This window comes from Siphateles boraxobius, unplaced genomic scaffold (assembly GCF_051911475.1).
Source record: "Siphateles boraxobius isolate OS27281-9 unplaced genomic scaffold, OSU_SipBor_1 25, whole genome shotgun sequence".
Lineage (NCBI taxonomy): Eukaryota > Metazoa > Chordata > Actinopteri > Cypriniformes > Leuciscidae > Siphateles > Siphateles boraxobius.
In genome coordinates this window covers 5,382,501-5,400,623 of record NW_027508866.1, presented here as the reverse complement: position 1 = coordinate 5,400,623, position 18,123 = coordinate 5,382,501, and the positions used below count along the sequence as shown (strand labels likewise).

The following is an 18,123-nucleotide window of genomic DNA, read 5'->3' as shown; positions in this document are numbered from 1 at the left end:
GCCAATGTCATTATAGTAGCCTAGTCTATTGGTTACCGTTTTACTGAATCTATATGATACTTCAATGCAATGTTTGAGTGGTAGATAATAACCATATATCGTCAATATTATAATATCAAGCTACCATAAATAAATCGGCAAATTTTACAAATCGATTTGCATTATAGCTTGAGGCAAAACAAATAATCATTACCTGATTAATGAAGATAAACGGAGGATAAGATAGCTTTCCAAACATAGTCAGGCGGACAAAAAAACACCCCAGACTACGGGGTGTCATTGGTTGTTGCGTTAAATGTTACCCAGATACAATAGTGCTATTTTCTGATTGGCTAACAACACCAGACGAACAACACCAGAGGAGACGCGCTTGAATTCATGCCGGTTCCACAGTGAGAGCGGCGCGGCCAGAGTTTTGGGCGCTGCGGCATATTAAATATATTACAAATAGTTTTTCAGCGTGAGAAATACAATGTGTGGCGGGAGAGCGTGACAAAAGACCGAAATGAGTGACAATGCGTGACACTTGACAGCCCTGCGATTTTAAGGAAGTGGGGGTGGTGCTGGAAGTGACGTATATGCCGTAAAGCAGTCGAGTTTTGTAGTTCTCTTTGTTCGCCGGTTACTACCCGAAACCCGAAGTTTAAAAGTACGATTAAAAACGCTACAGACCCCGTCAGGCTATGGCAGACGTGTCATTCAACCTATTGTAAGTCGATGTACCATCACAAGAGACTTGGAAATATATTATGAAGGTTGAAAAGTTACCTGGTGTTACTTTAATTATATTTATATCTGCATTTATGTCAAAACCTATTGACTGTCAAACATAAAAATGTCATTTATTAATATGTATTCATGTCAAAATGACATATAAACATCTTTTCCTATTCTATTTTGCCTGGAAACGCTTCCAACACGTTTGCGTGCCGCGTGAAAAATAGGCGTCGGTTCTATTTCTAGCATGCACGCGTTTTCGCGCCTGAGGTGCGCGTGTCACGCAGGCAGTGTGTAAGCTCTAACCTGTTAACATGGGAGCCGAAATAAAAACGGATACGCCACGCAGCCAGTGTGTCCCCGGCCTACTATACAAAAGACATCTGCATTAATCCTGTGTAAAAGAAAGCTGATATTCAGAACTGTATCTGCATGTAACATCCTAACTCAACATAAAGCATAATGGGATTCAACTCTAACCTCAGACTGTCTCTCTGTCGGCTTCCTGCCTGTCTTCCTCTCTTCCTGTCTTCCTCCTCTGTGGCAAAGCTGCCTGTTATTTTCAGCACCGACAGCAGTTTATTTTCCCTGGTGAGTTAACAAACACAAAGCCTGTAATGTTCTTCAGCCTCATAATGACATTGAGGATTCAGTGGTGCAAATTCAATAGCCAGTTGTTAAATATTTCAGTGCAGTTACTCTTCAAATGGTGATCAAATGATCGCTATATCATAATATATAAATGCATTGTTATTTAGTATAATATACAGTATAAAGCACTATAATATGCACTCTTGCACATATCCAGTATAGTACATTTCCATTCTTGCAGTGTAATTTTGCTATGAGGATGAAATATATCCTTAGTCTATTTCCCCAATGTCTTTTATTTTTTATTTTTAATAAAATGTCTATTAGTTAAGGCATATTCCAATAACTTTTAAATGAATACAATTATTCAAAAAGGACAATAAATAAATAAATATTTTGTCCAATATTGTTCAAATTAATTAGCTATTATTTTAAAGTAATAGTGTTATTGTCGAGTAAAACTATTAATCATTTTTGTTAATTGAAATACAGCTGAAATAAAATAAAATACGTATTCAATGAAAAACTTAAACTTAGAAAAGGAAAATTAGAAATGAAATGAGCAACTAACTGAAGTAAAATAAATTGAAATACTAGAATGACTAAAACTGAAATAAAAAATTAAAGCTAAACTGATTTTTTTAAACACTTAAAAATAAGAAAAGCGAATAAAATACTAAAACTTTAACACTGAAAATGAAAACTGAAAATATAATAAAAAGCTAATTCAACATATTAATAAATACTATAATATTCTATAAATAATACTAAAATAACTGAACGAAAATGATTCTGAAAAGTTACTGGTGATCCATTAACACCACATTTGCAGGTATGAGGCCTAAATAAAGTACCTTATACTTATTTCCATAAATTTGTGAATTCCCTGTAAGAAACAAAGAATTTCAGCAGATTTGCAGCTCCAAAATGGCTAGCCGAGTCTTTTCATGTAGTCTGCAGTGAACTGAACTGACTTTCACAAATCTGGGCAGTGCCTAAAGTATTGTGTTTTGCATGTTTTGCATGTTTTGCATGCTGGTGTCTGATTTGGTTTTTGCTCAAGAGTAGTTTGTGCTTGTGAGATGAGCTGCACCCTGCTGGTGATTTATGACACTGCATTTTACATTTGAGCAATAATAATATCAGTAATTCTCAGTTGCCAACTAAGTTTCAGGGGAAGTTGCTAAAGGCAGATCGATTTGTTGCTAAAATTTGCTAAATGACGTTGTGACGTCATTGCGCTATGACGTCATTTCGTAACCGTAAAATTATGTAAAACTACGCCATTATGTAATACGTAGATATTATTTGAAATGCTAATTTAGATTTGTTTGTAAAAGATATATATATGTATGCCCACAGCCTCTGTGCCTGGCTATATAGACCTTATTCGCTAGCTGGTACGAGTGTTCTTTGGATTAGAGTCACTTTCCAAAAGTTGCTAAAAAAGGCCAAATAAATTTTAAATTTTTTTACATTTGTTGCTAGGTGCTTTTTGAAAAAAAAAGTTGCTAGGGTAGTCTAAAAAGTTGAAACAAAATTGCTAAGTTGGCAACACTGGTAATTCTGTATCCTTTCAAATTGAAATTATTTGTGTACAGTGACCGTGTATAATACATTCTTTCAAATTTAAAAAGTTGTTCAATATTTTCATTTTGTTCACAGATGTGTGCAGTCCCAGCATCCTTCATTCAGATGGACTCCCAGACACAGTGTAAGCAAGTGTGAAATGTACTGCTCAGAAGCATAAATATACTTTATAGCATGTTCTGCATTCAGATAGTGTTTAATTTTGTGCGCAGTAATGAAATCGATCCGTCAGTGGAGGAGATGCATGCGGAGCAAGACGAGGAAGAGGTGAGACGCGTGTGGAACTGATTCTGATATGATAATACTCCCATCACTGCTTAAAGGACAATTTCGGTATTTTACACTTAAAGCCCTGTTTTAAAATCGGTTCTGATGAAATCGAACGGTTAAGATTGAAATTTGGACAAATGCTGCTGTCCCGAGAATTTTCGGTTTCTGTGTTAGCACCCCCCCCACCTATACAATGGTTTCATAGGGGAACTGGAAGAATCATTCATAAAACGCATTAAACTTTAGTTTACAAAGACGTGAAACTCACCGAGTGGTCTGGGGTGTTCACTGAAATGCTCACACAAAAATCGCTGCAAAAGATGCTTTCCAACAGGTTTTTACCATTCGTTGTAAAACTGTGGACCTATTTTTCCAAACGCCTCACAACCGCTGACATTCTTCCGTTGAGAGCTTGAATAATAGACACTCCAGCCCAGTTGGTGGCGATAATGCACCTTTGCCAATGTTTGGGTAGCGTAGCCTACGATACCGCGACTGCATAAGACTACAGAAAGAATACAAACAACCCCATTTCCGTCTATGGCGGCGGAGTAATACCGTACCTCACAGAACATCCAATACAAGTCAATGGAGAAAACCTGTTCGAAACGAGCATATCAGTGAACACCCCAGACCACTCGGTGAGTTTCACGTCTTTGTAAACTAAAGTTTAATGCGTTTTATGAATGATTCTTCCAGTGCCCCTATGAAACCATTGTGGAGGTGGGGGGGGTGCTAGCACAGAAACCGAAAATTCTCGGGACAGCAGCATTTGTCCAAATTTCAATCTTAACCGTTCTATTTCATCAGAAACGATCTTAAAACAGGGCTTTAAGTGTAAAATACCGAATTTGTCCTTTAAGAAACTCATAGTGGCTGGTTCATCTTATCTAGGAACTGGAGGAAGAGGAAGAAGAGGAAATAGAAGCAGAGGAGGAAGAGGAAGTAGCGGTGGAAGAGGAAGAAGAAGAGGAAGAGCTCGAGGATGATGATGATGATGATGAAGAGGAGGATATGGAAGAGCTGAACCCAAGCTCAGAAGGAGAGTATGAAGGAGACGAGCTGGACGATCTGCCCAGCACACGAGGAGGATCGCACTGGAAGGGTCCCATCTCCCGTAAGGCCAGCCAGACCAGCGTATATCTGCAGGAGTGGGACATTCCCTTCGAGCAGCTGGATCTCGGCGAGCTCATCGGGAAGGGCCGCTGGGGTCGGGTTCATCGCGGCCGCTGGCACGGAGAGGTGGCCATCCGACTCCTGGAGATTGACGGAAACAACCAGGACCACCTGAAGCTCTTCAAAAAGGAGGTGATGAACTACAGACAGACGCGCCACGAGAACGTCGTCCTCTTCATGGGAGCTTGCATGGCCCCGCCTCATCTCGCCATCATTACTAGGTAACGTCTCAGTTGGGGCTGCTAGATCATGACAAAAATCATAATCATGGTTATTTTGGTCAATATTGGAATCATGATTTTTCAACACGATTAAAGGGACATTGTGTAGGAATTTCTCCCATCTAGCGGTGAAATTGTATTTTGCATTCAAACGAATTGTGCTCTTCAGCGCCTCGCTTTTTCAAATGCGTGTTGCATCTACGGTAGCTGTTATGTGCCAAAAAGCAATCCCGACATTGACTCTTGTTTTTTGTAATCTCCGGTCATGTTTCCTTTTACTTTCAATTTTGGACTTTTTTTGGCGATGAGGATTTCTTCTCCTGAGGCTCGGCATATGTATGGTCCGCCATTAAATATAACAGTGCAATGCAGGCTTTTAAAGTTGCCGGGGCCGTGAAGCGCCTCTCACTGCTCTGCTCCTCTGTTTCTGCTGCTTTCAGTCACGTGACGCTGGCTCTGAACGAAAACGCGTTGTGGAAATGCGTTGGCCTAGTACTTTTTGACCCTCTCTGCTATTACAGTTTTTCAAGATGGCGGAACGACATGGAAGCCTCCGTGGACCTACCCGTCACACGTATATAAAGATAATAAATTCTTCGTTTACGAGGATAAGTCAGATAATTGGCAGAGGTATTTGTACACCATTGAGGACATGTTTATGAATAAAAATATTGATTTTAGATTATAAAATACCTAAAAAACTACACATTCAGTCCCTCCAGAAAAACGCGAGTATGCGATCGCTGAATTCAATGCATAATCAGCCAAAGTCCGCTAGGGATGTCGAAATTAATCGTTTCTACGATCAGTGTTGGGGGTAACTTATTACAAGTAACTTGAGTTACGTAATCAGATTACTTTTTCAAGTAACTAGTAACTGAACGCATTACTTTTTCAATTTACAACAAAATATCTGAGTTACTTTTTCAAATAAGTAACGCTAGTTACTTTTTCACATTTCTTGACTGACAGCTCTCCTGTCCCCATGTTTGGAGACATAAAGTGAGGTGTTGTGTGCATTTGCATTTAACATGCATTTACTCATCTCACTTGCACAAAAACATTCAGTATTCCTCAAAATGAATAAAAACAGTCAAATGCAATCTGAGAATTTTGTGCAAAAAGTTTTATAATTAACTATGCTAAATTACACAAATATACTTTATGTATTTAATCTCACTTTATTAACCAATGTCTTTGCTGCTGACCTACAATGATCTAATTCAACCATACTAATAACCAAAAATGACTTTAGATTAGGTTTAGAAATAAGAGTGTTGAACTTCCTTCTCCTGTATCCTATTGTTATTTAATCAAGAACAGCAGCAGCTGAAAGGTTTGTTTGAGCGGCGCCCTCTACTGTACAGCAGTAAATATGCATTTCCTTCAGCCTTAGGCTTATTCATTTAACTTTTGATGTGAAAGGGCCTTAACAATTGGCAAAAATAGATTGTTTTAGCTGTTATTAAAAAACAAACAAACAAGCCCATGCAGGTGAGAAAAAGTAACGCAAAAGTAATGTAACGCATTACTTTCCATAAAAAGTAACTAAGTAACGTACTTAGTTACTTTTTTGGGGAGTAACGCAATATAATGCATTTCTTTTAAAAGTAACTTTCCCCAACACTGTCTACGATGCATCGAATTTCAATCTTACGAGGACGAGACGAGGACGATTCGGTATCGGTTAAGTAATAGACCATAACCGGTTATACTGACGCTTTTCTGACGTCATTTGTCGCGTGTGTGCTTTGTCGCGGTAGCATACAATGGCAGAGGAGGCGAGACGCGAATGCGAGTAATTAAAAATGCTCGGAATACTTTAAAAGCCTACATCAGGGGTCGGCAACCTAAGGCACGCGTGCCAACACTGGCACGCGGAGGGTTAATCGCTGGCACGGAAGCAAGCGCGAGAGGGGTGTATGTATTTCATTCAGATAAAGTAGCCTACCTCCCACCTATATACAGATCTACATATTGATGTAATAATTCCTTGTAGTAACAGCTTGTTTTATTAAGTTAGGAGTTATTAATATTATTAAAGTGTGAGTATTAAACTGCACAACTCAATGAAAGCGTGCAGCTCTAACAAACTATTGGTCAGAGTGGTCGCACTGACCACTGCGCATCAGCGCAAACAAGTTATCCAACTGACACCTTAAAGCTCGTTCCGCTGTAAATAGTTAATGCTATAAATTTCAACCAAGTGTATAGAGTCCTTATTAAACATTCCACACATATTAAAATGACTGCGATGCATCTCTATGGTAACATTATACACTGATGAATGAGCGCTGCTTTTAAATGAACATTTCTTTACAACAAAATTGATTTGACACAATTTCATTTACTAAATGGCATAAACAGGCTTTACTCCCTTGAAACGTAAACTGGAATGTCACTGTTTCTGTCAGTGCGACTTCCCGAACAGGCGCACGCGCACATCACTTTTGGAGTAAAAATTTAAATTGCAGATGCAGTGCACCGCGATGCATCGCGATATCGAATTGAACTGAATCGATGACATGATAATCGTAATCGAACCGAACCGTGAGACCAGTGTAGGTTCACACCCCTAAAGTCCGCATAATGTATGCGGGGGTCGCATTTTTTCAAATACTCCGCAATTTCGCAGCATAAATTGCTGATTTCCGCGCAAAATATGCGGGGCTTGCATGATTTCATAATTCCCGCATTTTCCTCGCAAAAAAGTCACATATATCTTAGCAGAAAGTTGTAAAATGTTGCGCTTACTTCACACAAGAGCTGCCATCCCCCCTGTTGCCATTGGAACTTTATGAAGTGACGTAATTACGCGACGTGAACATCATCGAAAAGCTGCAAACCCCGCGAATAAGCCATGATGAAGCCCGCAAATGAATCCCATTTGCCAACAAAAATAAACGCAAAAGATCGCGCAAAGCAGTTTCCCGGTGTGTTACATGACAGTGGGGCTAAATTATTTTCCACTTCGTGCAACTGCGTGTTGGACCACAGGCGGAAGTCGACGCTGGACTACCACTTTGCCAGCGCCAAACATTCAAAGTTAGCCATGTTTATTAAGGTCTGAAATAAAACAAGATGTGACCTTAAATATTCCCAGCACTTTCTGTGATGTAGTGCTTGCTTATCATAGGAAGTAATAAGAAATGACTCTTTACATTAAGGTAGTAGCCTAGTGAGAACAGGGTGTTGGGGGAATTACTTCTTTTCTCTTTTTCATCAAACCGCAATTTTTGCAAGTTCCCGCAATTTCATAGCATAAAATTACATAAATATCCTGCATATTCCATCGCATTTTTTAAGAAAACGTGCCGCGTAATCAAGGATTTTTGCCCGCAACAATCACACAAAAACTCCCCATTTTTCTGGAAGGACTGCACATTGTCCCTTTAAGGGTCAGATTTACAAAACATGGCAAATTAGCGTGAGACCGCAATCCCATAAAAGCACAGATGGGAGTAGGAAGTTATGCGGGGGATCTACTCACAATGTGCAAATTAAAGGCCAGACACGACAGAATCTTAATTTTTTGGGCGAAATGTCCCTTTAAGATGTGCTTTTTTGGCGTTAAATAATGGCAAGGCAAGGCAAGTGTATTTATATAGCACATTTCATACACAGTGGTAATTCAAAGTGCTTTACATAGAAGACTACCAGTAAATTGGCTACCCAAACCTTAGTAAATCGTGTTGCGTGATTTATTGATACTCTCCCGTAAATTTTGCATTTGAAAGGGAAACTCCCTTCATCGCTAACTTTTCACTGAGTGTCTTTAATAAATACTGACAGTGGTTTTTAAACGTCAAAAGAGGGTTTGTGCTGGCGCAAGCATTTAGTAAATCTGTTCCTATGTGTGGGCGATATGAACAAAACCATATATGAGTAATTTACAGAGGTGTCAAGTCAGTCTGGTTTTTCAGCCAGGAGATAGAACTAATTAGTGAAATCAGCTGGCTGAGTTAATGGGTGGAATAAACATATGGCAGGACTTTTACTTTCTGATCCCTGGAATTGACACCTCTGGTAATTTAGTTCATGGTAGCGATCAAGTGTGCTGAAAAGTCCTGAAAAGTGACGGCAAAGCATTTTGATCGCCCTCTGGTGGCTGGCTGCAGGATAAGGTCACAAACCCCGCCCGCTGCATGTAATTGAAACTAAAAAATCCAATTCCAATTAAATTTTTTTCCAAACATCGTTTCTGTCATTTTAGGTAGTTCTTAGCATACAGAAGTATGTTCATGTGTTAATTTTCCAATAAGTTTGGTTTTAGTTAGTTATTTGATGATCTAAAAAGGGTGTGTAACATCATGATTGACAGCTGTGTCATTTTTCTACAGTGGAATTAAGAGACTTTTTTTATCTTTTTTTTTTTAACTGTCTATGACAGTGATATTTAACAAGTATATTTTGCTGAAAATTAGCCAGTTCATACAGGTTGCAAACTGGTCGACAGATGATCTTTGACAAGCACGTCTTTAATTTCCCCACAGCTTCTGCAAAGGTCGGACGTTGTATTCCGTCGTGAGGGACACGAAAAACACACTGGATATCAATAAGACTCGGCAGATTGCGCAGGAGATAGTCAAGGTAGCGTTTGTGTTCATTGGTGGATGTGTTGTACATCTGTACGGCTTTGTACGATTAAAGTCTTGCATGTGTTTCCTGTATTTTAGGGGATGGGCTACCTTCATGCTAAGGGCATCGTTCACAAAGACCTTAAATCGAAAAATGTCTTTCATGACACAAATAAAGTCATCATCACTGACTTTGGCCTTTTTGGGATCTCTGGAGTGGTTCAGGAGGGCCGGTAAGTCACTGCGTTACAGGTGCGTTCACATTTACTCTTGCTGTTGTCATTTCAGTAGAAACCCATCGTTTGGGAGTTTCATGTGAGGGTGATAAGTTCCCCATGGAGATTTTACTGATGTTCAAGTTGACACACTGACTAACAGAAAGCTGCTTAGATTGAAAGGGACTGAATTCAATGTGAATTCCCCAAATTTTGCTAATGTGACCACACAGGGGCGGAGTGGGACCAAAAAATCTCTGCAAAAGAACCCTTGCAAAATTATTTTATTAGCCACTACTGGTCACATCTATGGTTAGATTGATTTGTTTAGATCCAGTGAAGTCTGTCACCACTTTTTCTCACACTGAGGCAAGGAAATCCCTTTTACAAATAAATAAAACATCTCCAGTTAACTAGCAGAGCATTAATTTAGTTCGCTATTAAATAAGAATCTAGCGCTAAAATGTGTTATTTTTGAACTCAAGCTGAGCGCTCGTTACCACAGCGATCAGTGTCATGGATACAGTGTTGTCTTGTGTCTCGCGCGGTCTTCACTCGGACGCGCGCTTCAATCTATCGCCGTTGCGGAGACTCTCTATTCATTCCGGTGAAATCACAAAATAAAATGCACACAGTGTTTCCCTGCTTGATATAGACTGTAACCACTGATGAAGTTTTGATGAGAGAAAAAAAATATATAATAGTAACCTCTGACACGCTTGGCAAAAGATCTCCGACTAGACCATTTAAGAACTCAAAACAAAATTTGCAGATCGATGCATTTATTTACGGGTTGAGCAGAGAGGCTGCTAAGAACTTGCTATGTAACTATTATCAGACCGGCACACTACGAAACAGTACCGGCCCACCGGGAAAAGTCCCGATTTCCACTCCGCCCCTGTGACCACACCTTTACTCTTGATAGTGTGGATTGTTTTCATAAATCAGTTGATAACCTGTGTTTTCAGACGTGAAAACGAGCTGAAACTTCCTCACGGGTGGATCTGTTATTTGGCTCCCGAGATTGTGCGTAAAATGAGCCCCGGAAACAACGAGGACAGACTTCCGTTTTCTAATTCTGCTGATGTTTATGCCTTTGGGTGAGACAGATACTTGAGTTTAGACATAAATGGCCCCCAAACAGAGCAGCGTTGACCTTCTGCCTTCATCTGCACTCTTCAGCACCATCTGGTACGAGCTGCAGGCGAGAGACTGGCCCATCACCTGTCAGCCCGTAGAGGCCACCATCTGGCAGGTGGGCAGCGGGGAGGGCATCAGGAGGGTCTTGGCAGAGATCAACCTAGGAAAAGAGGTCACGGTGAGTGCCATATTTTAAGTTGATTTAATATCTGACACACGCTCATTAGAATGCAGTGAAATTGCTACTCCACATCACTTTCAACACCAAGGCTCGAACCCAGACTGCCTGGGTGAAAATAAGGTAATGTAACTGCTGTACAGGTGAAACAAGAAAAATTAGAATATCGTACAAAAGTTATAATTTTGTTGATTGTGGCTTACAGCTTATGAAAAACCCAAATCTCAGAAAATTTGAATATTACATGAAATCAATAAAAAAAAGAATTTTAAATACAGAAATGTCGGCCCTCTGAAAAGTTTAATCATCCATATGTATATAGTTATATATACTAAATGAATTAGTTTCACCTTTTAATTTGAATTACTTAAATACATGAACTTTTGCACGATATTCTAATTTTCGAGTTTCACCTGTACATATGGGACAAAGAATAATAATAATATGTTATAATAATTCATTATTATAATTATTAAATTATGAAACAATTATACAAATTGTTTTTTATTCTTATTATTAAAAATTGTTTAATTATTTATTATTACTGGTATTCCTAATTAATTTTGTATTATTTATTTATGTGTTTTTATCTCATTATTTATTTGGTGTCTTTCCACAGCTCAAGGAAACTTGATCAGCCAGATTAATAGAATTAATCAGATTAATGCGGAGAGAAAATAGCTGGCAAAACAAATGAAAGAATAGTATTTATTACAGAATAATATCAAAAAGATTTTTTTTTTGCTGAATGTGTCAATCAATGCAAAATATCACTGAGGTTAATTTATTGCACTTTCATGATTTCATAGTTTCTTCTTTATGAAGGATAACTTAAATATTTCACATTGCTTTGTTTAATAAATAATCTATCATATTTTATATATCACCCTTCAGCCCTCCCATTTGAACTGACTAGTTTACTATGACAGCGTTTAGTAAAGATTAGTAAACCGCATCAGAAATAACATTGAAACACAAAACCAAACATGTCACATTTAGTTTAACATTCATAATCTTGTTTCTTGCTAGCCCTTGTGAAAACAGTTCTGTGTTTGATCAATTATTTATATTTAATTTCATGTTACAACAGCGCTCTGTGAGCCACAAAGGATATAAAATGAGGTATCCCAGAAGTTTTCCTTGTAAAAACCATACAAACTTGAGGGGCCGGTTTCACAAAGCTATTATAGACCGGTCTATAGTGTTAGACAAGTCTAAAATCTGCTCATAAACTAGTGTAATGCTTTCTGTCCACCTAAAGACTTTGAAAAGATTTAGAAAAGACTTTATAAGATTATCAGCTCACATCTAAAGACTTGGGTTCACAGTTTTTAGTCTCAGACTAAAGACTTGCGATAATATCAAACATGTTCGATATGAAAGACTAGAGAAAGACTGGCATAAATCGGGTCGCCGACTGCAGATTATCACCTCACATTTAACGATCGAGACGACGGGAGCGCGCCGAGACTCCAGTAAGATTCCTAAAGACTGCCGGTCTTTAGTCTGGGACTGTGAAAATCCTTTGGTGTACGCCCGGCATAATGCAAGTTAGACTGTTTCACAAAAATAAAGACTGACTTAATTTAGACCACAAAAATTAGACTCCTTACCCCAGGCTAACACAGGTCTAAGACTCTGTTACCTTGGCAACCAGCAGCAACAATCAGTTACATTACAAACAGCCAAAAGAAAAGGGAAAATGCTCATAATTTGTGGTTTGCTGACGGCGTTATGGAGAGAGCTATGAGAAGGGAAAGGGTTTTTAGGGACCGCAGGAACCTACTGGAAATATATAATAATGAGGACTTTTCTTTTCTGTACGTCTTTAACGCTCAACGCTCGGATTACCGCTGTTAACTGTCGTAGCAATCTTTATCCAAATGAAACATTTCTTCTTGTTACTACATTCTCCGCTAAATTTACCAAGTAAAATGTCCTTGTAACTGTTATACTCCTCCAACACACACGTTTTCCTGCACTGAGCGGTTGAATGCGCTTACTCGATCCGCCGTGTTTTTTGTTTTTAAAAATGTGTTATTTTACCCAGAATGCATTGCAGTGTAAGATAGTCAGAGTCTTCAGTGCTTTGTGCAACGGTCTGATTTAGATGTCGATCTGAAGTCTGACTATCTACTATATCTAAGCCGTTTATCTTTGTGAAACCGGCCCCAGATGTTAGTGCTGACTGCTCAATTCCTGTCTGTCCCACAGGAGGTTCTGTCTGCCTGCTGGTCATATGACCCCCTTAATCGGCCCACATTCACACAGGTGGCCGACATGCTGGAGAAACTGCCCAAACTCAACCGCCGTCTTTCTCACCCTGGGCACTTCTGGAAGTCTGCAGAGTATGTATCCTAGAATCTGTAAAAAGAGGACAAACGGGTGAAACCTGCACAGTCTGCAGAAACGACAACACACTTTATAAGTTTTTTTTTTTTCTTACTTCCTGCCTGGTCTTCTCTTCACTAGAGCCCCTTTCACACAGAGATTCCGGAAAATACACGGATAAAGTGACCTGGGATTTGACCCGGTTCGTTTGATTTTGGTTCATTCACACGGCCAGTGATTTTCCGGAATCAGAGTTGTGCGTTCACACAACCCGTAAAAATCCCGTAAAGACACGTGACATCAATGTGACATGTAATGTCTCAGCAGCGTCTACGAGCTGCGAAACCACACTTGTGCATTTTTTTCTCTGATTCGATCATAAACTAGCGCATTACGTACCGTTTCACGCTGGCGAACGATCCCGGCTTGAGGTCATCATTACGACACGCCATTGATTACGGCTTTTGTTCACACAGCGCGCGTTCCTGGACGGAACTCGTTAATGTTACTAAAGCCCCAACCCGGCATCGATCCCGGGTCGTGTTTGCGTTCACACAGAAGGCGTTCTGGGAATTTCCCGGGATCAACGCACTGTCTGAAAGGGGCTTTTTTTATCAGCAGGCATTAAATGTCTCAGTTGTCTCTGCTCAGATGAGCAGTATCAGCCCTGGTAACTTTTTAATTCAATCCATAATCATAAAACAGACATCCCACCTCTCCCGGAAGGCCCAGGAGTCTCCCGCATATTGATAGCGGCTCCCTGAAGCCTGCAAATTAAATGCAATATCCCGGAAATCGAGCGAGCGAGACAGAAAGCCTGTTTCCACATGGTATTAAGATGCGTTTTCTGTGAACCCGATGACAAGTGGTCCGCCAAGACACATTACTGTAACACTCGGTATTATCACGCGTTTCAAATGCATCTTCTGTAACCACTTGTGTTCAGATTTTGTGGAGATCATACTCAGCTTCATAACTCGCACGAATAGAATGAAGGATGAAGAAACGCATGTTAGGCGTCTTACGCGAATGACTAAATTAGCACATAATATATATATATTTTTATATTAACGAGGGAGGGGGGGGGTTGTTGTCATCTCCTGGAAATTAGTTTTTGCTGGGTGGGACGTCTGATTAAATATTATTATTATTATTATTAAATCATAATAATGAATTACACCAATAATAATAATCCATCCATCCGTCCTTTAAACCGCTTGTCCTATGTAGCGTGACTGAAACACCCTGGATGGATGGCCAGCCAATAATAATAATCAATAATACTTTCCCATCTTTCAGCAGATTCCTTATTAATCCTAAAGGTGCATCAAAGGAATAGTTCACTTAAAATGAAAATTCTGTCATCATTTACTCACCCTCAAGTTATGAATTACTTTCTTCTGCTGAACACAAAGGAAGATATTTTGAATAATGTCAGTTGATGAAAAACAACAACTATGGAAGTCACATCAACTGTTCGGTTACCGACAATCTCTTTAAAAATATCTTCTGTTGTGTTCAACAGAAGAAAGAAATTCATACATGTTTGAAACAATTTGAGGGTGGGTAAATTATGACAGAATTTTCTTTTTTTTTAAATGAACTATTCCTTTAAGTAATGTGCTTCCACTTAAAATGAAGCTTGCTTGTTTTATATCATAGATATATACTCTAGATGTCACCTTGGCTACGGCAGTTCATTGGAACGAATGCGTCAATAGAGGAACAGGGGAGCCCCTCCTCTTTAATGCGTCAGCATCAATGTAGGAAAAGGTCTAATGGAAATAAAATCACCATAAATCGTCATGAATGCGATTCTCTAGTTTTTTCTGTTCGTTCCAACGATCGGACATGTATTTATCATTGAGTCCAGAGAAATCTTAAAAAATGTTCGAAAATTCACATTCTTTTGAAATGTAATCCCTTGCTGTCTGGTTTTTAGATTTGGTTCGTGTGAACATCCATGCGCAGCACAAAAGTCCGGCATCATCCATGAATTCAGCGTTACCTAGCTACTTCCTATGACAAGACCCCTGTTCCAAGATGGCGGCGGTTTTGACGCTTAGAACCCCAAGGCGACATCTAGTGTATATATCTATGGTTTTATATGGAGACTCCAGTTATATCTGTAATCTGTTGTATATAAAGGTGGTCCATCAGCAGATGACTAGCCAAATGCTATGTAGTTTATTTTTGTAAATCCCCCCATGGAGTCAAACCTGGACCCCCCGGTACCCTCCAGCATACTTAGGACAAATTATGATGATTTCCTCTCCTACTGTAAATTCAAAACTCTAGAACTATTGCTTTCTCTCTCTAATCTGCTTCTTTCTTTTTTTGTCTATCATTTATTTCTTGTTGTTGTAGGTTGTAGCCACGTGCCTGAAACATGAGCAATGCAAAACACAATTCCTGGCCCTGCCTTGCATGCCTGCTGAAAGCCTGACCTCTTCTGGACTTACAAACTAACATCGCCTGCTGTTCGTCTCTATCTCTCTTTGGTTCTGTGGGTGGTGGGATGGGGGACTGCCGTGGCGATGCGTGAAATTAAACGCTTTGCCTTTTTAAAATTCCTATTCCTACTATTATTTTCGGAGTGTGCGACTGGTTCTCTCTTCCCATCCTGCTCCGGTTTGTGACATCACGTGACGCATTTCCTGTTGGATTCGCAGGATTCAATGACACTGCAATGAAGATGTTCTCCTTCTCTCTCTCTCTCTCTCTCTCTCTCTCTCTCTCTATCTCTCTCTCTCTCTCTCTCTCTCTCGTGGTCTTGGTGCCTCTTAGTCCTGTGTGACATGTGCTGATTCTGTCTCTGATTGGCTCGTCTGGTTCATACTAACACATCTCTAGTTGTCACTCCTTCTCCATGCTGTCCGATAATAGACATTTTGTTTTTCGCAAAAGATAATGTTCTTGATGAAAAATTATTGAGATGTGAGGTTCTAACAAAATGTGGTGTGGGTTATAGAAGGGCCATTTCTGAGTACAGATTGCGAAAATGAGCCAAAGAGAAGCATGTGCATCTTCTCATCTGACTATAGGTCCTGATTTTCCTGAAGATGCTGAACGCTTGCATTAAAGTGAGATTTCGATGAACCCAGCAGAATAGTGTTCCATAAGTTGTGTAAACATGAACTCTCATGTGTGTTTGTGTGTAACGTGCGTGTTTGTAACGTTGTGTATGTGGAAGGGTGTGTGTGTGTGTTTGTTTGTTTTGTGAAAGACTGGACTTTGTGGTTTGGAAATATCAATGACAATGTAAAATATTTATGTATAAATATGGTTTATTTATTGTACATTCTATTAACAGAATTCTTTTAATATTTATATGGACATTTTATATAAATATAAATAAATAAATAAATAAATATATATATATATATATATATATATATACTGTACTGTACATCATGACATTTTGAATAGGTACTGCTGTGCTATCCCAGATGTAAATAATCTTTATATTTTTTCATGTAAAAAAAAAAAAGCAAAACAAAAAACATGTAAAACTTTTTTTAGAATGGGTCGATACATGTCATGTACAGTCATATTTTTGTATTGCATGTGGCTACTGTACACAGTGTCTGTTCTCATCCTTGAAAGACAATAAAATGGAGCTTGTCACGTGACTGTGTTCAGATCTATACACGTTAAAAAATTTTTGAAAAGGATCCCGGGGATTTGCAGAGACATCGTATGGCAAGCCGTTTTAACTTTTATTAATTTCCAGGATATGAATTGTTGATATCAACAATTCAATTGTTGATATCAGCAATTACATTTTTGATATCAGCAATTTAATTATTGATATCAACAATAGAATTCTTGATATCAAAAATTGAATTCTTGATATCTGTAATTGTATTTTCACTAGTGAAATGTCACCATAGGCTGCCATTCAAAATGAATTTTTGATATCAATAATTACATTGTTACTAGTAAAAATGCGAATTCCTGATATCAATAATTCAATTGTCACTAGTTGAAATGTCTATTCTTGATATCAACAATTCAATTACCACTAGTAAAAATGTTAATTTTTGATATCTGAAAATGTATTTCTGATATCAATATTATTTCAGATATCTAAAATGTCTTTCTTACTAGTAACAATCACATTCATGATATCAGAAATGAACGTTGTCACTAGTGAAAATGGAATTATTGATTACAAAAATGAACATTGTTACTAGTAGCAATTCAAATATCAAGAATAGACATTTCAACTAGTGACAATTGAATTCTTGACATCAAAAATAAAGGTTTTTACTAGTAAGAATTGTATTTCTGATATGTGAAATTGGAATTTCAACTAGTAAGAAATCAATTTTTGATATCAACAATTGATTTTGAATGGCAGCCTATGGTGACATTTCACTAGTGAAAATACAATTACAGATATCAAGAATTATAGTTTTTACTAGTTAAAATTCAGTTGCTGATATCAAGAATTACAATTTTAACTATAGTGAAAATTTAATTGTGGATATCAAGAATTAGCATTGTTACTAATGGAAATGTAATTTCTGATATCAAAAGTTGCCATTGTTAATAGTAGAAATCTAATTCCTGATATCAATAACTATTATTTTAACTAGTGAAAATTGAATTGTTATCAAGAATTCATATCCTGAAAATTAATAAAAGTTAAAACAGCTTGCCATCTCAGTAGATGCCAGTGTTGCCAGATGTACTATAAGTATCGTATTTGTACGATAATTTTGACCTCTGTACGATGAACGATCAGTAATGAAAAAAATCCCATAATTTACCATCCATAATGCAACCCTACATTATGGGGACAAAATGTCCCCACAAAGATGGCAATATCCAAAATCCGTGTCCTTTTGGGGACATTTTTTGGTCCCCATCAGGAAAACAGCTTATAATCATATTAAAGTGATGTTTTTTTAAAATGTAAAAATGCAGAAAGTTTTCTGTGATGGGTAAAGTTAGTGTAAGGGATAAAATATACAGTTTGTACAGTGTAACAATCCCGTCTATGGAAAATCCCCATAAAACACGAAAATAACGTTTGTGTGTGTATGTGTGTGTTTCAACATAGCCTACTACATGAAATTTAAGAGTGTTAACCCACTGGTGTTGAAAAACTA

At 38.3% G+C, this 18,123-nt stretch overlaps 1 protein-coding gene across 4 annotated transcripts in view; it reads left to right on the top strand.

Moving 5' to 3' along the window:
- ksr1a (kinase suppressor of ras 1a) overlaps positions 1-15,508 on the top strand; it is a 56,653-nt gene extending 41,145 nt beyond the window's left edge. For 3 of the 4 annotated variants that reach the window (XM_077242127.1, XM_077242125.1, XM_077242128.1), the window contains exons 11-20: positions 1,267-1,308; positions 2,974-3,022; positions 3,111-3,165; positions 4,063-4,565; positions 9,059-9,155; positions 9,242-9,375; positions 10,326-10,457; positions 10,540-10,675; positions 12,890-13,023; positions 15,374-15,508. In XM_077242127.1, coding sequence (XP_077098242.1) covers positions 1,267-1,308; positions 2,974-3,022; positions 3,111-3,165; positions 4,063-4,565; positions 9,059-9,155; positions 9,242-9,375; positions 10,326-10,457; positions 10,540-10,675; positions 12,890-13,023; positions 15,374-15,380 — 1,289 coding nt within the window. In that variant the 3' untranslated portion in view covers positions 15,381-15,508. The remainder of the gene's footprint in view (positions 1-1,266; positions 1,309-2,973; positions 3,023-3,110; positions 3,166-4,062; positions 4,566-9,058; positions 9,156-9,241; positions 9,376-10,325; positions 10,458-10,539; positions 10,676-12,889; positions 13,024-15,373) is intronic. The other variant, XM_077242126.1, reaches the window with a different exon arrangement.
- Positions 15,509-18,123: the final 2,615 nt, after the last annotated feature.